At 32.3% G+C, this 22,719-nt stretch overlaps 3 protein-coding genes across 3 annotated transcripts; 1 reads left to right on the top strand and 2 right to left on the bottom strand.

Annotated features, from left to right (window-relative positions):
- Positions 1-268: 268 nt before the first annotated feature.
- Positions 269-5,956, bottom strand: LOC112728884 (pyruvate kinase 1, cytosolic). The gene is made up of 16 exons (XM_025779215.2): positions 5,610-5,956; positions 5,416-5,512; positions 5,188-5,285; positions 4,533-4,688; positions 4,198-4,275; positions 3,830-3,961; positions 3,597-3,677; positions 3,413-3,484; positions 3,229-3,318; positions 2,788-2,932; positions 2,517-2,605; positions 2,047-2,142; positions 1,834-1,901; positions 1,543-1,642; positions 1,102-1,161; positions 269-728 (listed from the first exon to the last, which is right to left on the bottom strand). Exons 1-16 carry the CDS (start codon positions 5,676-5,678, stop codon positions 576-578), a joined length of 1,584 nt encoding a protein of 527 aa, XP_025635000.1. The 5' UTR covers positions 5,679-5,956; the 3' UTR covers positions 269-575.
- Positions 5,957-8,358: 2,402 nt separating this feature from the next.
- On the top strand, positions 8,359-11,426 carry LOC112730730 (uncharacterized). The gene is made up of 7 exons (XM_025780791.2): positions 8,359-8,398; positions 8,503-9,223; positions 9,882-10,026; positions 10,200-10,253; positions 10,349-10,440; positions 10,915-11,150; positions 11,251-11,426. Exons 1-7 carry the CDS (start codon positions 8,359-8,361, stop codon positions 11,424-11,426), a joined length of 1,464 nt encoding a protein of 487 aa, XP_025636576.2.
- Positions 11,427-12,458: 1,032 nt separating this feature from the next.
- LOC112728883 (leucine-rich repeat receptor-like protein kinase PXC1) lies at positions 12,459-15,391 on the bottom strand. The gene is made up of 3 exons (XM_025779214.3): positions 14,782-15,391; positions 13,559-14,543; positions 12,459-13,351 (listed from the first exon to the last, which is right to left on the bottom strand). The coding sequence occupies exons 1-3, from the start codon at positions 15,370-15,372 to the stop codon at positions 12,666-12,668; spliced, it is 2,262 nt and encodes a 753-aa protein (XP_025634999.2). The 5' UTR covers positions 15,373-15,391; the 3' UTR covers positions 12,459-12,665.
- Positions 15,392-22,719: the final 7,328 nt, after the last annotated feature.

Below are 22,719 nucleotides of genomic sequence, written 5' to 3'. Positions count from 1 at the left end.
CTTCTGCTGCTTTCTACTTTGCATAGTGAACAAATTCAAATTATTTGACATTCAATAAGATTTTTCTAATAAAAAAGATCAGTAAATAGATGAAACAAGTTGGATAATAATTTTAGTATGTTTGATCTTTGAAATATTTTTGAAAATCCAATAACATGATTAGATTTTTATGTGGAAAAATTCTACACGTGCATTATGATTACATTCAAATTTTATACTATCAACTAAAACATTATAATATCTTTCAAATAATTTCTACCACTAGTGCTAGATAAAAGCCATTAAAATTAACAATCATTGCTTCAACAACAGCATCCAATGAAATCATTTGCCAACTTTGTCCTCTATAGATATTAATCCAAAAATTGGCATCAAGGGCACATCCCCATTGATTTTTATGTTTTACAATATATAGCAATTTTCATTGAGATGCAATGGAGTTATATAAATCAGCCATCAAAATCAAGCAGAGATAACCTCAACTTGTGGCAGAATCATCTGCACCTTTCAAAAACTTTTAATCATCAAAATCAAGCCTAAAACTAATGCTAAAACTGTAGCTGGATGAAACAATTTTAGTCTTCAAGCTCAATAATCTTAACAACAGAAGCATCACCAAGTTTCTGGCAAACAACAACTCTATCATGCGACTTTATAATTCCCATTGCTTTTCCATGGTCAAGGGCAACCTTAAGAATCGACTCGTTTGTTGCACTCGTTGACTCGGCCTGCAGACAAAATATGGGATAAAAATCTAGTCAAATATGGTCACCATAGGATGGGTGCATATAAAACAGCATGCATAACATTCTAGGTCATTTATATGGACACCATAGCACAAAACATATAACTAGTGGTGTACATTTTATGCATAATGAAGATTATGTTCCAACAATTTAATCATAAGCTACATCATAACTATACTTGAGGACAATCAAAGTTGTATTTAAATAAACAATTACAAGATCCAAACAAATAATGCTCTCCCTTCCCTTCCCCCCACACAAAGAAAGAAAACTTCCTCAGGTGGGATGCGCGCAGAACAAACTCAACAGAAACAACTAAAGAAGCAATGATAACTGCAGAGCAAGGACTACTTACAGGATGTCGAGGATCAGCAAGCATGGGAAAGAGACCTCTTACAATGAGTGATTGCCTTGCCTGTAACACAAATTGATTCAAGCCCAGATAACGCAGAATTGCAACAAAATTCATCATATATTAGAAAGGAAGCTCATACTATCTCATGGTAAAATTAAATTCTATTATAATTAATAATTTTCGGAAATGGAAAAGGAGTACAGACACAATATTTCCTTTTTTTTCCCCCCTCCCATGCAAAAGAAAATTGTTATTTAGCAAAATGAAGCAGAAAAATTGGGTCTACCAAAGAAGAATAATCCAATTAGAATTCCTTAGCACCAAAGTTATCATATTATCATACATATATGTACAACCACTCTGTCGGCAAGGCAACGGCATCAACAAAAGCCATCAATAGTTAAAAGAAATAGCAGTTATGTTACAAGTTAAGAATCCAACCTCAAAGGCACCACTAAAGCTCCACTTCAGCTGATTTGTCTTGAGTCGGGGGATCACAACAGAGAGAACTGGCATTGTTGGCCTATACTTTGCAATCAATCTGACAAGTAGATATAGCAATTTTAGGCAAAAACTTTTGCAGGCATAAAGATGCATAAAAGTTAAAAAAAAAAAAAAGATATTAAGAAGACAGGATCAAATTCCAAATGAAACTGAAATCTGAGAGACTAGTTCACTTGTGAAGATAGTAATTATGAAAACATTCATAGCTGAATTACTTAGAGGCAGTACCTTGCGGCCCTTCCAGATGAAGTGAAGCAAATTATTACAGAGGCCTTAACCTTAATCGCTGCTCGCACCTAAAAACGTAAAAATTCGCAACAGAGATGAAATATTACAAACCATCACAGCACAAAAGCAATAAGCAAGAACTTCTTTTCCACCCTACACATACGGCATGGATTAGAATTTTCTATTGAAAAGAGAAACAAAATGGGTAGTTACCGCAGAGGAGGCAATAGATTCCAAGTGGGTCATGGGTTCCCCAACATACTTGACTGTCTTCTTAAAATAAAGGTCTTGATTGAAAACCTTCTCAGCCTATAAGGATGTGAAATAAAAGGCAGAAACATCAGCCAACAGTAACACTTTCAGTGACAATTAAAACGGGAGAACATTTCATAAGATTCAGAGGATTTCAATCAAGCAATTGGCAAAAAAGTAGTGCAGATCTAATGCTATACAAGATAAATCACCATAAGACAGTAAGAGAAAATAAGAAAAATGAATCCATGTTCTGACTTCTGTTAATATTATAATGTGCTAAGGTTGAAAATGAATCTAAACGACTAAACTAATCTTCTAATTGTTCTCATTTTGCTTGTTAATATCATGGAAATCTACTTGCATGAACTCAGGTCAGTCATACCATAGTGTATTATTGATTATTCCACTGAGATATGAAATGAAATTACCTCTGAACAAATTCTGCCAACAGTGGAAATAGTCTCAATAGGGTACAACCCACGCAGGGTCTCAGCACCCAGAAGTATTGCATCACTGCCTGTATGTTTGTTTAACAATTCAACAAACATGAACCCAATAAGTAGTTATAACTGAAGATAGAAACCAAAAATCATTCAGAAGAATACAGTTACAGCTTCAAGCACACGAAAAATAGGATCAGTAAATTCAAAAAAAATTGGCTTAATCATTACATGTGGCATCATACAGCTGGTGACTTACCATCCAAAACAGCATTGGCAACATCAGTGGCTTCAGCACGAGTGGGTCTTAAGTTGTCAGTCATACTATCCACAACACGTGTAAGTACAGCAGGTTTTCCAGCCATATTACACTTGTATAGGGCAGATTTTTGAAACAAGAACACCTACAAAAGCAAATCAAAATTAATTAATATTGACTTTCCATTCACAAAGCAAATATAATTATACATTTACAATAAGGAGCATGGCAGAGGCAACAATCATAAATGTGGTTCAGTTCAAAGAAAATTTGTAACATTAGATGCACAATTTTAAACCTTTTTTAAACATATGGAAGCATCCATTTGTTTTAGTTTACTCAAATATCAAATGCATTATCCACATGACCACAAACATAGCTATTTACACCCACAACATGAGTCATTCAAACAACAAAATGAATTTCAAAGGCAAAACTAACCTTCTCTGGTGGAAGATCAATGCCCAAATTACCACGCGATAGGATAATACCATCAGCTTCTCGTAGAATCTCATCAAAATGGGTCAGGCCCTAATTTCAACACAGACATAAGATTGAATCAGCATAGTCAATAAGAATATATATTAAAAGAGAAAAGTTAACACTATGAAGACATCAAAATCACCTCAACATTTTCAATCTTAGCAAAAATTTGGGTCTGGCTGAGATCACCCAATTTGGAAAGGAATTCACGGGCCTGAATTACAACATAAAAAAGTATGTTAATAGCAAAGCTGAGCAATAGAAAGATTATCAATTATGAATTTGAAATCACTGAACTGAAGAAAAGGACATCAGACTCAAATAACCTGGCGAACATCTTCGGCATGACGAGTATATGAAAGTGACAGAAAATCAATTTTGTTTTTGACTCCCCAGGTGCTAATAACCTGAAATAAACAAATGATTAAAAAAATTAAATAAAACAGCTCCTAAACTCTAAGGAAATATATTGTTTAGGTCAGGAGCCAGAGACAAACATGATGTGTGCAATGATAGATACATGAATCATTCAAAAAGGCGAGTCAAATGCAGAAATTACCTCCTTGTCTTTCTCAGTGAGGGTAGGCAAATCAATATGAATTTGAGAACCATGTAAAGTGAACAATGAGCCAGCCAGTGTTGCTGTATTCTTTATGGTACAAACAACATCTTGCCCACGGACTTCAGATACCTGCACAGCATCAGGTAGAATTTGTCATGAAAGCAGAACTGCAACTATTGTTTTAGGTGTTACTTTAGGATTTAGAGAATATCAACTCAACAAAGTTAATGTTCAATTGATAAAAATCACATTATAGACTCAAAGCATGAAAATAGTAAAGGAAAATAATTTAAGAAAGATAATGAAAATAATATGAAAAAGGGGACCTATTGATATAAATTTTGATTGGGTTGAAATTATATTACCTCTAGCCACACAGAAGTAGTTTCACTTCCAGTGAACAAGTATTGACCAATGAAAATAGTATCACCCTTCTTCACAGACTGCAAACAATAAGAATAAACATTAAAGTTTATTCCAATACATACACTGCATTGAACAGAATAAAAGCAAGTGTACATTTATAAATCCTGCAGGCAAACAGTTCCAGCACAAGGCATCTAAAGGCAAAGACAAATTGCAAATGCAGATACAACACAGACTAGCATACACTCCATAGGCAACAAAAGTGTGAACAGTTAATCAATGAATCATTCAAACAAGTTAATATGCCTTCAAAACAATGTAAATATCAATTAACCTTGGCCAGTCCATCGAAATTGATGGGCAATAACTCTGAAGTGGCATCTTGTCCCCGGTCAGGAGTTAGAACAACCTGCCCATCCGCCTGAAGCGAGACAGTTGTTTCGCTCTTGTTAACGACCTGCATCTCCGCACCCACTGTGTCCAGCATAACCTGGCAGAAGCATTCCAGCAACAAACACTCAGTTATTTGCCGTTGTTCATGCACAACGTTAAAGAATATATATAGCTTGAAACTCAACCAAGAAAACCGTGCACAGATGATTTGCAAAGAAACCCACTTAGGGTGCCTTTGTTTGATAATTTGCAAACCATAGTGTGGTTCCAATGTAAGTAAAACTACTTTTTAATTTTTTTTAAATATGCTTAAAACATAGTTTGAGAGTAAAAATTTACTTTGAAAAGTAACTCAGCTTAGGGTGTGTGCATGTCTTATAGTTTGGTCAACACAAAATACAACATTCTCTCTTCATTACTACTCAATTTGCACCCCTCAAATCATAGTTTGGAGTGTGATAATGCTAACCAAAAATCCAAACATGGTATTGAAAACCAATTCTTTTTTCTTGATGACACAAACTGAACTATCCAATCCTTCATGCAAAGCAAAGCAACAAGGAACAATAAATAAAGAAAAAGAAATAGAAACTGACAGCACAGAGTTTCTTAGTGGTCTTGATAGCAGCCTTGAGATTCTCTAGAGTCTCTTGGTGGTACGCAGGGTCACCCCATGAAAAATCAAATCTAGCCACTGCAAACATCATCAATCATCAATCACCATCATCATCATCAACAAGTATTAAAAAAATAAACATTTTTCAATCAAAATAAACTAACAGTATTTACATGAATTTGAGAATTTGAGAATAAAGAGAGCATACCAGACATGCCAGCTTTGAGGCAACCAGAGATGGAATCAACGGATCGGGATTTAGGTCCCAAGGTTCCGACGATCTTCGTCATTGCAGGGAAGAAGCTCTGCAAAAAAAAAAAAAAAAATAGTAATAATTATTGATATTAATAATAAATAATTAACATGAAATAATAAATAAAAAAAGAAGGAATCGAAACTAACAGGCTTGGATGGCTCGAGGATGGAAGCCATCCGAATAGGTTCTTCTAGAAGGAGGTGACTGGACGGCATCTTTCGTAGTTTTGAGTGAAGAAGAGTGAGTAGCTGCTGCTGCGTGAAGAAGACGAGAACTGCGAACGACGAAGAAGAAGAAGAAAAAGAAGAAGCAGCTCGCGCTGGCTGATTTGGAATTTGGAATTAAGAAAAGAAAATAGTTTGAACGAAGAATATGCTTCGTTGTTTGCTGCTTCTCTCTCTCTATAAATGCTTCCCTAGCTCGCTTTTTCTCTCTTCTTTTTTTCAGAAGACGACTTATTATTATTATTACGAATAATAATCAATAAAAATATAAACCATCCAAAATATCTTTGAATTATTAAATCACTAATAAAGATATTCTTTGAATTTTATAACGATAGAAATATCTTTAAAAATGTTTTCTTAGAGTTTGATTATTTTACAATAAATAAATATTTTTTATATTTTTTAAATAAGAAAATATAGGAAGTCAATAGAGTATTTATACAATGTGTACAATTCATTGTACACATTGTACAAATACTCTATTGATTTCCTATCGGAACTTTTTTAAATGCCAAAAGCTGTTTTTTAAAAAATAATTAGAAATCAAGTTTTGAGATTTTTTTTATGTAGTTTTTAAGTGTTTATCCAAATATTTTAACAAAATTTCAAATTAAATACATAAGTAGTTTGACAAATATAAAAATTATTTATTTTTTATTAAATTTGAAAATATCTTATATGTCAACAAATTTAAAAATACTTTGTTAATTATTTAATAATTAGAAAATACTTTGTTATTTAATACACTGTTTTTTTGTGTCACTCTAAATGAAATGACATAAGTATTATAAGCCTTTTCCATTTTTTTGTATTACATGTGGTAAGATTATTAAGTAAAACTTTTTCATAAAAGATATAAAATATTTATTTTTTTATTTAATAATAAGTTTAATAGTATATGTTAACTAAACCTTTTTATCTATTTATTTTTTATGTTAAGATATTTAATATAGAAATTACTTAGTAAGTTAGTTAAAAATTCACATGAAGTGAAAGTATATTTTATCAAACTATTCTTGCAAATTATTCTTATAACGAAAAAATATGACTCATTATTAGATTATTACTATTAGAGAGAAAGATATGTTTCGTGGAGAAGGGGAAAGGAAAATAGAGAAGCAGGGATTCGGGAAGGGTTGATATGATACGAGAGGGAGCAGGTGGGAGTTCATAGTGCTGCGTGGTTCCCACCTTTTCCCAAGTAGGATGGCACGTGACATGGTTATGGTGGAGTTAAGTGGTTAACTTGGAACTTAGGAGTAGGTGTGATCTTTCAACGAGCAACATCAAACATGGGAGATCGGGGTTTGTTTTTTCGTCAAGTAAATTATTGTCTAATCAAAAAGAGAACTATGCTCAATAATAATAAATTAATAATAAATAAAATAAGCCTATTCACAATGTGAACCTTAGGCTTCGACTTTGATGTGGCCCTAGTCATAATCGCCCATACGGCCATACTAACATTTACAATTGGATTGGATATAAAATTTAATTTGTTGCATTTTGTTTTGTTTTGGTAAATAATTTTCATTGATTAAGAATTTAACATTGCATGTCCAACCAACATATGCAGATGTCGCAGTAGTATAAATCATACATTGGACCCGTCATATTAATGGAAGGAAGCATTAACTCAATGGAACTTTCCTATTCTAACTTTCTTCCCATCACTCTTTACTATGTAATGCAACAAATTAAACTACATTGAGAAAGCAAACATTAAAATAACAAACATTGAAACTTTCGAAACGGAGTCTTCCCTCCCAACAAGAGAAACTCGTACTTCCTCGAACCCAATACTTTTATTGTCCGCATGCATATTTCAATCACCGTGCTTGTTATATTTCATAATGTTGCTATTTGTTAGAATAGATAAAGTATTATTTTGGTTTTAATGTTTGGACTAAATTTTAATTTGATTTTTAATATTTTATTTTATTTCAAAATTTTTTTAAATGAGTTTAATATTGTCTCATTATTCATATTAAATTTAGAAGTGATATAATATTGAATTTGTTTAAAATTTTTTAGGATTAAAATAAAATGTTTAAAATGTTACTATGTTTAAATGCTAGTTGGTTTGCTCCTTCTGGCTATGCTGGTTTTGGTTGTATTATTCGCAATCCTGATAGATGTTGGTTGAAAGGTTGCACTGGAAAAGTCGAAGTGTGCAGTGTTCTTTTTGCTGAATTGTATGCAATTTGGAGAGGTTTACTTCTTGCTTGGGAGAGTGGATTTCGTGAGGTTATTTGTGAAACAGACTGTTTAGAAGCTCTTTTCTTGGTAAACCAAAGAATGCTTAGTAAGGATATTCCGGAATGGGATTTGGCAAAGCATATTCAGGAGGTTATGAATTGGAATTGGAGAGTCTCTATTCTTTTAATTCAGAGGACTGCAAATAGTGTTGCAGATTGTATGGCTAAAGCAGCTGCTTCTGTCGCGGACATTCACTCGAATTGGAGCCAACCATGGAGTGAGCTTCAACATCTAATAGATTTAGATATGACCCTAGCCAATTAATTTGGTTTTGTCTCTTTTTTCTTTCTTTTCTATTTAGTCACAAAAAAAAATGTTACTATGTTAGAGATTAGATTAGTATTTAGCCCAAATTAGTATTTTTTTGAAACTATTGGATCATGAATATTTTTTGTCACTTTGGGCCCGAATGTCCAATTTGGTTGGATACCAGCGTTTCATTATGGCCCGTAACCGCAGACTATCAGCAGTCCTCACCTCACGATACAGAGAGCGCGTGTAGTGCACTTCCCAATAATCACTTAACGGGACCGTCACCACCACGTGACGGTAGATTCCACACAAACCTTACGGAACGACGACTTCTCTCTCCTCCACCAACCCTACGCGCCACCGTCCCACCACCACAACTACTCAACCGCCGTCGCCGCCGCCACAACCGCCGTACAACCTAAACCTGTCTCCGACACCGACGCCGAGGATTACAGCAATCCCTTCGACGAAGACACCACCACCACCACCCACGCCAACGCCAACACCACAGAGAAGAGAAAAGATCAAGACGAGATCGGCAACAACAATAACAGCAACGATGCATCGTACGGTTTCAACAAACGATCTAAGCTTTCCGCGAGCGCTTCCGGATCGGCATCCGCCTGCTCCGGCGCCGAGTACCGGAAAGACAGGGAGGAGTGGAGCGACACGGCGATCGTGTGTTTGCTAGATGCGTACACGGAGAAGTTCACCCAGCTGAATCGGGGGAATCTGAGGGGGAGGGACTGGGAGGAGGTGGCGGCGGTGGTTTCGGAGCGATGCGAGAACCAGTCGAAGAGCGTGGAGCAGTGCAAGAACAAAGTCGACAATCTGAAGAAGAGGTACAAACTCGAGAGGCACAGAATTAGCAGCGGATGCATCACGGCAAGCCACTGGCCTTGGTTCAAGCACATGGAGAATATCGTCGGGAACTCGCTTTCTGCAGGGAAGTTCCCCGGCGGCGACGAGGACAAGGCCATCGTGGCCTCCACTGCGGGGAACTCCCCTCGGCAACCGAAGAGGTTGGTTATGAGATTTCCAGATCTGAAAACTGAGCTTGATTAACTTTTTTTTTTCTAACCCGTTTATTAGTGGCATTTAAATGCGTGTTTGTTTCCATCATTTTACTTCCGTAGTTGCATGTATTTATTTCACTTTCACATGTATCTATCATACTGCTATATTGATATAGTTTCTTTGATTATTTGGATCTTTGGAGATTTAGTTATTTAAGTAAACTTTGGCTGTATCTAAATGATTTACATAAGACATTATTGATATTTGTGGGTTTCATGCACTGTGCAACTGTGGTGGTAGCTGATGCAGCTTGTTGTAGTTTGCAAAATCCAGCTTGTTACTTATTCATTTTCAGCATTGAGAACAGAATTTTTTACTAAAAGGGGTCTATGGGTTCTCACTGAATCTGAAATCTGAAGTATTTCTTCAACGTTATTGTTGATTTGTTGCACATATGCGTTGATTATGCTAACTGGTGATTCCAACTTTTCAAGTTGTAATGTTAGATGATGCTACAACTACAATGATATCATGGCATATAGCCATATATGTTCTGCTTCTATTTTATGTTGACTGTTATCACTTTGAATTGTTTTTTCTCTTTGATAATTTCCTTGTTCTAGTAGTATTTTGAATTTTGCATTAATCCCCTTTCATCCACAGATATGGAGGGGCATCACAAAGCAGTGGAGGACAAGTGAATAACATGAAGTCCAAAGCGTTGTCGAACCTTAGATGGCGAAGGGTAATCCTGAAAATTAGTGGTGCTGCCCTTACTGGATCTGATACCTGCAATATTGACCCAAAGGTTTGTGGTTCTGACAATTTGATGTACCTCAAAAGTAAAACACAGTATGGAATGTTAAGTTATTATTTGATGTAGAGGCCTGATCGCTATCTCCCCCCTTATGATTTTTTTATAGTAACTGTCTGTGCTTTATGATGAAACTCATACCATTTGTGCTTTGAGCTAATTTCCAGGTAGCTATGTTAATCTCAAGAGAAGTTGCAATAGCCTCCCGCCTTGGTGTTGAGGTACTAGAGCAAATCATTATTGTCCTTCGGAATATGGTATTCTGCTACTTTTCTCAGTTTTGCTGAGGCCTGCTTCTTTCCGTGTGATCTTTCAGGTCGCCATTGTTGTTGGAGGTCGGAATTTCTTCTGTGGGGATGCATGGGTAGCTGCAACAGGATTAGAAAGATGTACTGCATACCAAGTTGGGTAAGGTTAACTGCACCAAACGCCTATTTGGATACGTTTTGTCCCATTTGCTGCTGGCAATTTGCGTAAACCCATTCTTCACCTTCCTTGAGTTGCCACTTGCCAGGATATTACAATTTTGTGATGAATAAATCTGTATTATGTAATTTGTAGAACAATTAGTTCCTTTATTACAGTTCAAGCTATCAAAATATGCTGTTTTATCTGGTTTATGCCTTTTATTATTTATTTTTTTTGGGCTCCCCGAAAACAGTTATGATCTTTAACTTTGTACGCATAGAAGCCTTGCACATGGGTAATATTGGGGCTGGTGCTGTCATGGTTGTTTAGGGCTTTAGGTCACTGGTTAATTTTCCCAAGATCTCTTTTTTATATCTTTCTGGTTAATAAGCTATCCTGTAAAGTGATGTTCTTTTGATTCCTGTTATATTTTAAAATATTCATGTTAATGGGTTGTGCTGGCTTTTATCCCAGCATGATGGCAACTATGATGAATTCAATATTGCTCCAATCAACTCTAGAGAAGATGGGTGTTCAGACTCGTGTACAAAGTTCAGTCAGCATGCAAGAGTTTGCTGAACCGTACAATAGGCACCGAGCCATCAGACATCTTGAGAAAGGAAGAGTGGTTATATTTGGTGGAATTGGCTTTGGCACTGGAAATCCACTATTCTCAACTGACATAGCTGCAGCTCTTAGAGCTTCAGAGCGTATGTTTCTAACTTACCGTTTTTATTATTTCAATTACCTTTTGTTTTGTCCCTCATAAGCAACACTTGTATCTTTGCTTTTGTTTTTTGTACTCTGCAGTAAATGCTGAAGCTGTTCTCAAGGGTACCAATGTAGATGGTGTATATGACTGCAACTCCAGAGACAACAATTTCACTTTTGAGCACATATCCTTCAGGGAGCTGGTATCAAGAGGAGTCACTCCTATGGACATGACAGCACTGACATTCTGTGAGGAAAATGGTATTCCTGGTTAGTATATTTTGGTATACTTTGTAGGTTTTGGTGCCTGAATTTTATTATTGTGAAGACAATACATTGCTATTGTGATATACTTGTCTGTACCTTAATTGTTACTCTCTCCATATAACATTGATTTATGGAATGGAGGGAGTAATAGTTACTAAAGTAACATAAAGTGGACCTTTCATTTCATTAAATATATTTGATGATATTTTCCCCCCATTTACTTGCACAGTTGTGGTTTTCAATATATTGGAGCCTGGGAACATATCAAAGGCTTTGTGTGGAGAACAAGTTGGAACGCTAGTTGACCAAACTGGAGCAATAAGCTAACATTTAATTCAACCGAATTCAGTTATATTAGTTAGCAAGCTGGAGCCGTTAAGTTGAGCACTGTGATGGATGCCTCGAGAAGAAAATATAAAAAAAAGACCCAACAGTTTCAGAGTGCATGGTGCAATCAATGGAAACTGTGTTTTGGAGCTGAAATCTCAAGTTCCCTATCCCTAGGATTTGAGATGGTGTTGTATTTAAGTATGTATTTCTGTAGGGAAAAAAAAGAAAAGAAAAAAGAATGCTTGTGTATATCATTCCTAGATGAATTGTACTGTACTGTAGTATAGTAGTAGTAGTAGTAGGCTTCCTTTGTTAATAAATGTAAACATATTTGGAGTAATTTAATTCAAAATCCAACTTTATTATTTGCTAGTCATTATGGATGGTAAAATCTTTAGTTCAAAGTATTAGCATAGAAATATTGTGTTTAATAATTTGGGTACTCATTAGTTGTAATTTGAAAGTTATGTTATATCTGAGCATGCCTGCTTTCATGATAGCTCATTATAAGACTGCATGATTTTGATTTCGAAGTTGCATATGAAAGATTAAAAAAAGTTTGGATGAAGTTGCATCTAAGCTTAAATGATAGTAGGAATTTAACTTAGTGGTTCCAATAAAGAAGTACTTAAATATCTTCAAATTGTACAAGAACCCAATGCATTCCACCATTTTTTATCGGTTATGTCTAAAAAACTACTGATGCAAAATTAATTCTAAAGCCCAAACTCATTATTTAACAATGGAATTCCACAGAGCTCTCAAATTTTACAAAGAACACTTAAATTAACACCAATAAGCAAGGTGCAGTGAGACAATGCCACAGGAAGAGAACCAGAGAAATTTACTTACTTAAACTATTAATTCTACAATGACATCAATTATATATACTAGGTATTAAAAAGTGCTCTTAACACTTAAGCTATACCATCTTCAGTGGTGGGAATGGAAGGTGAAAGTGAATTCCTTGATTCATCATAGTCCTCTCCAAGGGGTGATTGCTCCACCCTGATCTCTTCAATCATCTTTGCAACTTCTGCCATCGTTGGCCTCTTCTCCGGCTGCGGCGCCACACAAGCCAACCCAACATGCAGCATTGAAACAAGCTCCTCCTCAATGTTCTTGTACCTCAATAACTCCTGATCAAACACCTCACCGGTCCACTCTTCCTTCACGACCGACCGAACCCATTTAGGAAGATCCAAAGCAAGTTCTTCCTCGTCATCTGGGCCACCACGAGGGCGAGCAGGAGAAGGGTAAGCCGATGAGGGAGCCCTTCCAGTTAGGACTTCCAAAAGCAAGACACCAAAACTATACACATCAGCCTGCTGAGACAGCCTCTTTTGTTCGGCCTGTTCCGGAGCTCTGTACCCTCCCAACCTTGCAATGGCATGAACAGGGTTCAATAGAAGGGATAAACCAAAGTCTGAGATGCAAGCAACACCATTCTTGTCAAGAAGCACATTGGAAGATTTCACATTTCCATGAGGCACTTTGGCTGAACTATACTCTGCATGGATCCTAGCAAGGCCTCTAGCTGCTCCTAACACCAAGCTTATTCTTGTGGTCCAATCTAATGGAATTCTTCCAGGGCCACGGTTCCCTATCAGTATCCAATATCCAAAAGAATAATCAGAGCAAGACAATTAATTAGTAAGGATTGAATTCAATAGTGTTAGTCTTCAAGTTTCAACACTAATTAGTAATATATGCAGCTTCTCATTTCTTGTATGTAACATAATCATGGTATCATGGTATATAGACAAACATAGATACTAATACAAAAATTGAATATCACTGAATTAGTTACCATGAAGAAGAGCATGGAGGCTTCCATTGGGGAGATAATCATAGACAAGAAGCTTCTCTTCCTTAGCATAGTAATATGCTCTGAGTCTAACAATGTTTGGATGCTTCAACCTCCCTATAACCTCCATGTATTGTTCAAATTCATGCCTTACACAAGGGTTTGTATCTTTAAGCCTTTTAACTGCAACAGTGCAACCATCATCAAGCACTGCCCTATACACAGTTCCCAAACTACCCTTCCCAAGCATCTCAGCAGAAGCTCTTAGCAGATCCTCAAGCTCAAACTGGTTCCTCCTATCAAAGAACACAAGCTTACTTCCATCACTTCCACTAGTTCCATCACTATCACCACCACCATTAACAACAACACCATTTGCATAAACCTTCTTGTTCTTGTTCCTGTTCTTGTTCTTGTTCTTTTCACTGCCGTAGCCGCCGCTAGTACTACTTCCACTACTCTTCCTCTTACCACTCTCACTTCCAACATAGGAACCAGAATTAGACCCTCTTTCTCTTCCACAACATTGAGCAACAAGAAAAGATGTTACCACCACCAATGCAACACAATTTGCCAAAACAATGGCTACAATGGCACCAGGGCTTAACCCTTTATGATGGTGGTGTGGTGTTCCTGGCCTTGCAACCTCACTTGTTTGTGGCATTGAGCTTGGATTTGAAGGAACAGTTTGTCCCAAATCATCATCATGACCATCTTCACCACCATAATTAGGAGGAGAATTCTCATTGGCAAATGAACAAACAGGTAGTGGGCTTGCACCACAGAGACCCTCATTTCCATAGAAGCTTTCAGCACCAAACTTCTTGAGCATTTGGTCAGGTAACTTTCCATATAACTCATTGTTGGTCATGTTGAGTTCACTGAGATTCTCCATGGAAGATGAAAGGTCAGGTATGAAGCCACTGAGCACATTGTCTTGAAGCCTCAGAGTAAGAAGCTTTGTCAAATTCAACAGTTCCTTTGGAACCTGATCCAAAATAATCTTAGCTTAGCCAAATGCAGCTACATTAATTATTTCTTACTTAATTACTTAACAAATATATATCATATAATTAAATTGTAGTTGGACTCGTAATTAAGTTGTGCAAAAATATATATAATTATAAAGGTAAAAATGTACGTGCAGTTTATTGATAATTAAAAATTATTATATAATAATTTAGTTAAATATATTAAATTATTTAAATTGCGTTATTAGCATGCACCTTGCCACCTATGTTGTTGCCGGATAGGTCGAGGCGGAGGAGGCCGGTGACAGAAGATATCTCCGGTGGAATCTCGCCGGAGAGATCGTTGCCGGAGAGATAGAGAAGCACGAGGTTGGTGCAATTGGAGATCAAAGGTGCAATGGTGCCGTTTAAACGGTTGTCGTGAAGATCAAGAAAGCGAAGGTGAGTGAGGAAGGAGAGAGGTGTTAAGGGTCCTCTAAGGTTCAGGGAAGGTAGGGAGAGTGTGGTGACACGGTTGTTTGGGGAGCAAGAAACTCCGCGCCATGGCGCGGCCAAGGAGCAGGCGTCGGCGCCGGTCCAGTTAGGGAGGAGGTGGCCGTGGATGTCGGCTTGGAGGCGGAAGAGGGTGAGTGCATGTGTGTCATTGTGGTGGCTCAATGCTTGTTGTGGTGTAAGAACAATGATAATGGTGGTGATGATGGTGAAGAACAAGAGCTTGTTCATGATAATATGTTGATCTTTGATCGTTTTGAGAATGTTTGCATTGATTGTTTGTGTTTGTGTTTTGATATTTGTTAAAAGGAGGGAAGTGGAAGCAATAATAATAATAATGAGTGTGTTTTGCATTTAAAAGAAGTGAAAGTGTGTTCTTCTTTTTCTTTCTCTTCTTTAAAAAAATGTGTAGTAGCTTAGGGATTTTTTTTTGTCTACGATATTTTTCGATTCGACAGTGATCTGAACTCTATTTTAATTATTGTATATACAAGATAGAATTCAAATTCTCGACACTCGTTTAAGTTAACGAATGAATTTACTACTCGACTAACTATTGTAATTTAGGGTTTTATTTATTTTGATACGTGTTCTCACTCTAAATTATTTTCTTAATAGTCACAAATCCGACATATAGCAACGGTTTTAAAAATAGTTACTACTTACCGATTTTTTTAAAGTCCGGCTCATGAATTATCTTGTCATTATGTAGAAAATTATGACCTAATAGTTAGATGTATTTTTCATTTATCTAATACTAGCTAGATGTAATTTTATCCCACCTAGTATTTTTCATGGCAATTAATTATATAATAGTGTAACTCTTTTTTATAATCATAATACTTATAATATATAACAATTAAACCCTAAGTTGTTGTGTTTGTGAGAGAGAAAACTAGGAAAGGTTCCAATAATTATGATATGGGATGGTGATTAGGATAGAGGTAATATTAAGCATGATGATTAAAGGTGGCAGCTAATTTTGGGATGGTTGTTGTGTGAATGATTGTTGTTGTCCACTCCTCTAAAGAAACAAGAATGATTTGTGTTCAGAGATTTTTGCTTTTTCTTTTTTCATGTTTTGTTCTGCAAAAAGTGGGAAAAGGAAGAAAAATGTTATGCTTTGCTTCTTGATCTTGGTGACCATGAGCTATGGTGTATGGTCCCTAATATTTTATAATATAGGGAGTGTCACTCACATAACATGCTCCTATGTTATAGGATTGAATTTAGTAGTAATAGAAAAGATTAATAATAAAAGAGTGAAATGAAGAGAAAAAAAATTACAATAATTTAAATTTAAATTTGGGTGAAATTATTGTATGTTTTCTTGTTTTTTCCTTTAATTTGATGTTTTCTTTTTGATAAGTCACTAAATAGTAAATACTACTCCACATTTTGTTATTTAGTAACATAAAATAATGGCCTAATGTTTATAGATTCAAGATCCTAGCTCATGGGCATTTGATTTGATGAAACACTTTTGATTCTAATTAATGGAGGATATGAAACTGATTTTCATGCATGTAATAGTTTTCAACAAAGGAAGCCTATTCCTATGAACTTTCCGACAATATTAGGTGTATGTTAATAAGTATTGTATTAATTCAAAGGAATTTTTTGGTATCTATGAATTTTTTTTTGTCAAATTTATCTAAAAGTAAAAATAAAAAAAGTGATTATATTTTTATTTTTAAATTCTATATCTAAAATTTAGGTATGAATCTAATATTCAAACCATATTTACATTTTGACTTTCAAATGATAATATTTATTAGTGGACAATAGCATGCACAAAAATAAACCTAATACATTATTATATATAAATTATTGATATCTATATGAATGAAACTTTATTTAATCCACATTAATATTATGGTAGCCTTATGTTGACTACCCATACAAATACTATTTTCTCATATATGCTGCTGAAAGTTGAGACTCAATAAACTCATCAAGGAAAAAATTGGTTAAATAATTATATGGCAATTGTATTACACAAGTAGAAAAAAAAAATTCCGACAGATTCTCTCAAAAATTTTATTTAATACTCTTTATTATATTATAGTTATGATATACTTTTAAATTTTTTAAAGACTTGTATAGAGATATATTTAATGATTATTCACCAAGGATTCATAATTTTTTCTGCATTAACTAACTACTTAATAGAACTAATAAATATATTATTATATCATCATGAAAAAATAATTTTGACAAAAATTTATGGCTAACACTAACATACTATAATCTTCTTATCTCTTGAATGCACTGGGGTGAGTATATATATATATATATATATATATATATATAAGTTTGATATAATATTTTTTTAAAATATATTAATGATATAATATTTTTTTAAAATATATTAATTATATATAATTTATAAAAAAATATTTTGTTAACACCAGAAATTAAAATTATGATCTTTTAATTTTAGTATAACATATTTATCATTAATTCTAAATAATCTATTATTATCATCCATATTTGTAAAAACCTATTGATACCTTCTATCCTTCTAAGGTCAACTTTTTCTTATTGAGGAAGTATAAAGCTTTTGAGAGAGTTGACTGTTGACAGTAATATTCACATCTAAATAATTGTTAGGTGATCACTTTCCTCATTTTGTTTTTATCTTTCAATTTTTCAACACAGGCAATAATTCCGTTTAATTTGCTTTCTCCACAGAAATTATTACCTCAATAATAAGGCCACAATAACTATTTGTTTCCTTACATAAATATCAATGTAAATTTTTACATTAACAATGTATGGAAAAACTAAGATTATATTATAACACAAAAATAACTTTTTTATTATAAATAATTTTTTTACGTTTAAACTTTAAAGGACTATTTTGATTATAAATAACTTTTTTATATCTTAAATGACACGTGGCGTGTCAGATGTCACTGACACGTCAACCAATCTTCTTATGACACGTAGCATTAATCCACCACGTCATCATCCAACTGATGAAATGACTAATATGACTAAGTCGTGTATCTTTCGGGAACGATTTCGATTAATTTTATCTTTTGAGAATCAAAATAAAAATCGAAATATCTTTCAGGACAATTTTGACTATTAACTCCACGTATTAATATATTTAACCAAATGAACTTTGATGCACATTTTCTTTAGCAAACTTTTGAAGTTTTCAACAACAAAAAATTAAAAAAGTGCATAGATGGTCTCATGATTTGATTTGCTTGCTGCCCCTCTTCAATCTTTTTTCATGTCCTGCTAAAAAAAGAAAAGAAGAAAAAAAAAAAGAAGAGTCTATGATATATAGAAACTTTAAGTCATGTTCAAGCAAAGTTTTTCTCTCACCAGTCTTAAAGTGATATAAACATGCAAAGCAACTAAAAAAAAAAAGCTTATTTATTTGATCTATAAAAGGAATAATATGATTTAATTTATAAATTATTGTCCTGACTATTAATATTCAAGTCAAATATACAATATATAATGTATAGTCAAATCAAAATATATACTTGAAACTGACAAAAAAGAACTTATTTAGAAAAAAATAGCATGACACAAATTAAGTCACAAACAATGCAGCCAAAGGACATATAATCTGAATACAATATAATAATGCACTTACACTTAATAAAGTACATGTATATATAGTTACTTCATCGTATATATCTGCTAGAATAATCCATAAAAACATATGATCTATATGAAATTTAATTCTATTATTATAAATTAAAGATACCTAGCTAATTAATGACACATGGGTGGGGGCAGTATAGTTGGTACTCTCATAGACTGCTATGTCACTACTCTTGTCTCTTCCCATAGTTCTTAATTATAAAATATTTTTTATTTTTAATTGTAGGTTGCAAATTTTGAATTACTGACGTATATAATATTATTTTTTCTATCAGTTATAAATCTCAACAACATAGATCATTCAATATTTTAAAAAAAATTTATGAGTGAATTATTAACTTTACATATTTGGATTAATTTTTTGAATTTACATATTATAAATATGTAAAATTTGTAGAATTCAATTTTAAAATACATTATTGTTATTTTTATAAAATTTGTGAGATTAAATTTAAATTTGTTGAAATACAATATTATTTCTAAAGAATTTAATTTTTATATTAAAAAGTTTTGATGTTGAAGAGATTATAATAATAGTTTAAAACAGTCAAATATATAAAAAAAAATTGTTATAGGAATTAATAATTTAGTAACGGTTTTAAATCGAAAAACTGTACTAAAAATATTGTGACGGTTTAAATAATCACTAAATATATTTAAAATTGTCATAAAAACTAATAATTTAGTGACGGTTTCAAATTGTCGTTATATATTGTCATGGTTTAAAATAATCACGAAATATAATTGTCACATGATTTAGTAATTTAACAACAGTTTTAAAACGTCACAAAATATGACATAAAAAATACCTTGACAAGTGTTACAAATTAGTAACGATTTTTTACTTTAAAAATCGTAACAAACAATTTAGTAACACTCTTTATCAACAGGAGTCTAAAATCATCACTATATTAACTAGCGACGTTTAAATCTATGACGCTTTATTTAACCATCATAAAAATATTTAGTAAAACTATCGCCAAATATGAACAAAAAAAAAACATTGTAAAAACACTGTTTTTGTTTTGTTGTAGTGATGAGTACAACATATCAAATATGTATATCACTTCTTCATACATACATATATAGATTTGATTCTTATACAGGGACAATCAAGTAATTTAATACCTCATCATATCTGGGGACGGAGTTTCATAAGGGAAATGGAGACTATAGCCCTCCCAAATATTTAAAAAAAAAGTTATTACTATTTATTTTAAATATATAAATATTACTGAGTTGTCTTTTATTCTTCTTGTAAATTTTGCACAATAATAAGTTTAATTTTTGCTACAATCGTCTCTTTTTTTTTAACGTCATCAAATCTTCATTTTTCTATTTTTATTTATTTATATATTTATTTTATATTATAATTATAGACAATATTTTTTAAGTTTATAATTAGAAAGACAAATTAATTATTTTAAATTATAATAATTTTACTAAATAAAATTCAACTATAAAATATTAAATAATATAAACAAATAATTTTATATTATTTTAGTAAGTTTAATATTTTATAATACAAAATTATATTTCAATTAACCTATAAAATAGATAAACTAATTTCACATTATTTCATATATATGTATATATATAAGTTTTATTAAATAAGTCTAATTTTTTAATATTCTATCTCATTGTTAAAATATGTTGCACAATAGAATAAGTAATATCATAAAATCAAATACAAAATATTGTTATTAGATTTTAAGCAATCCTATAATTATGAATTTATACTGATCAAAAAGTAATTTTTTTTGACACATTTAGTTTAAAATAAACATTTTTACATAATTTATATACTTAGTTATATATTTGGCCCTAAATTGTTTTTCAAGATCTGATCATATCTCTTTAACTAAGTTTATAGACAAAAATAAATAATAATAAATAGATTATATTCTACATACTCATCTCATCAAATATATGGGTGATGTTACATTGTTTGAAAACTTGTTTTGTTGTCAGAAAGTTTTGTAACACCCTTGATATTATATGAGTGATTTGATGAAAATCATAGACGATTAAATATTTAAAGTGTGTCTATCATATTTTGCCATAAAATTGTGGCAAATATATTTTGACAAAGATTTTGCTGTGAAATATGTTTTATTTATCAAGGTATACTCTTATTCATAAATTTTATCAAAATTTACATTGAATGCATTCAAATATGATATAGTAAATCTGTCCCACCTAAAAATATTTCTACTTCACATTAAAATCAATAATATAGACATGATTATTAGATGATTATCCAATTTCTTTTTCTTTTTTAATTCTTAATAGTAGAAAATTAAAACAAAATCTTGTACAGATAAAATGATGTGTATATAAATATGTATCAATAAATCAAATATTAATATGTACAGCATTGTTGTCCAAAAAGTGAAGGACTTGATTCAGCTTTAATTTATATATTTTTCCTTTATTGTTGGTTGTTGCATTAGATAGGGTGGCACAATAAGAAACATATAAAAGCAAAAGGAAAATAAAGCAAGCATGGATTCAAGGCGAGATTGGCGTTCTAAATCCAAAAAATAAAAAATAAAAAATCATAAAATAAAATAAAAATGCCAGCCATTCATTGAGTCAGCTAGATTTGAAAAAGAACACTTTTTTTTTCTTTTGGTACAGGAAAAGAAGAATATAGTACTGCATGAAGAGTAGCTGTATATGGAATCAAAATTTAGAGGTCTTCAAATTTAAATCAATCCAAATTATAACGTTCATTCAATTTAATTTAAATTGATTAAAATCGTACTAATTTGATATTGAATTGATAATTCTATTTTTTACAAACAGTTGGATCGGATAAGATTTTGGATCTACTTTTCATAATCGATCCAATCCAATTCAAATTGCACAATGTGCTATGATATTATTATTTTATTATTATATTTACAATCATACTTATAATATGTTCAATTTGTTATATATTTGTATATTATTCATGTATTATTATTATTTAATAAATATTTTATATTCAAAATGTGATTTATTTATTTATTTTAACTAACCTATCATTTTATTTCTGTTGTTATGTTATTGTTGGTTTTTAAGATATTATTAAGACTTGTTATTATGTCGTTGTTCGTTATTTAAAATTTGATATTGAGACTTATTATATATATTTAATTTTTTTAATTTACAAAACCATAAATTCGATCCAATCTAAACTACACTATAAATAAAATTAGTATTCAAATCAGATAAAATTTTAACTCAAAATTGACCAGACTGCACAACAAACACCCCAATCAAAATCTATATCATATTGGAAAATGTGGCAAATGGAATTGAAGTGTCTTTTTTTTCAAGAACATTCTTTATTTTGAGATAGAGGCCGAAGATCAAAGATTGCTTTAGTCACCAAAATATATCCATTTAATAATAGAAAAATGCTAGAGAGTAGAGATTATATATTATATTAGTCGCTGAAATATGTGACATGATTAATAATAATAATTTACATTTAGGTTAATTAGATGATATTATAACACAACAACACGTACCATTTGATTTATCAAGCTTTTATAATTAAATTAACTTTTCGAGAGAGGTAATTAAGTTTCATATTTATTGTATATGAAGGTTGAAGCTATTATTGGAAAGAATGAAGAGGCCATTAATTAATTTACATGCATTTACTAGCTGTAATTATTAATTTACATCATAACATACATGGATGAGTATGCAATAATGCTTCTGATCTAAATCCATTATTTCTAGGTTTGGTTCACACATATTTGGCTCAGAGGCTTTATATGCTTCCAGAGAAACAAATTAAATGTTAACATGAAATTTTTTCAGGCTAATATTTGAACTTGTCATGTCAATTTGATCTGTTACATTAGTTAATGTTAATAGTTAACGGGATAAACAAATTACAAAAAACAAAAGCCAAAAATTCATAGTTTATAGAAACTAAACTTATTTTAATCCTTTGTTATTTATAAAATTTGAACCTGAAAAACAATTATTTATTTTTTTGTGCTTTGACAACAATAAAATTTAAAATTAGAATTATATATATATATTATTTAATTTATTTTTAATATATATTTTGTA

The sequence above is a fragment of the Arachis hypogaea genome, chromosome 12, assembly GCF_003086295.3.
Source record: "Arachis hypogaea cultivar Tifrunner chromosome 12, arahy.Tifrunner.gnm2.J5K5, whole genome shotgun sequence".
Lineage (NCBI taxonomy): Eukaryota > Viridiplantae > Streptophyta > Magnoliopsida > Fabales > Fabaceae > Arachis > Arachis hypogaea.
The sequence above is the reverse complement of the archived record's forward strand: the minus strand, read 5'-3'. Positions and strand labels throughout refer to the sequence as shown.

Excerpts from the sequence above, each read along its gene's own strand:
- LOC112730730 (XM_025780791.2), top strand. The coding sequence starts at position 8,359 with ATGTCCAATTTGGTTGGATACCAGCGTTTCATTATGGCCC. Across the intron at positions 9,224-9,881 it reads TCCCCTCGGCAACCGAAGAG|ATATGGAGGGGCATCACAAA; the intron begins GTTGGTTATGAG and ends TTTCATCCACAG. Across the intron at positions 10,441-10,914 it reads TGTACTGCATACCAAGTTGG|CATGATGGCAACTATGATGA; the intron begins GTAAGGTTAACT and ends CTTTTATCCCAG.
- LOC112728884 (XM_025779215.2), bottom strand. The coding sequence starts at position 5,678 with ATGCCGTCCAGTCACCTCCTTCTAGAAGAACCTATTCGGATGGCTTCC. Across the intron at positions 3,485-3,596 it reads ATGCCGAAGATGTTCGCCAG|GCCCGTGAATTCCTTTCCAA; the intron begins GTTATTTGAGTC and ends GTTGTAATTCAG. Across the intron at positions 1,902-2,046 it reads AATCTATTGCCTCCTCTGCG|GTGCGAGCAGCGATTAAGGT; the intron begins GTAACTACCCAT and ends TTACGTTTTTAG.
- LOC112728883 (XM_025779214.3), bottom strand. The coding sequence starts at position 15,372 with ATGCAAAACACACTCATTATTATTATTATTGCTTCCACTTCCCTCCTT. Across the intron at positions 14,544-14,781 it reads GCAACAACATAGGTGGCAAG|GTTCCAAAGGAACTGTTGAA; the intron begins GTGCATGCTAAT and ends ATTTTGGATCAG. Across the intron at positions 13,352-13,558 it reads CCTCCATGCTCTTCTTCATG|GGAACCGTGGCCCTGGAAGA; the intron begins GTAACTAATTCA and ends GGATACTGATAG.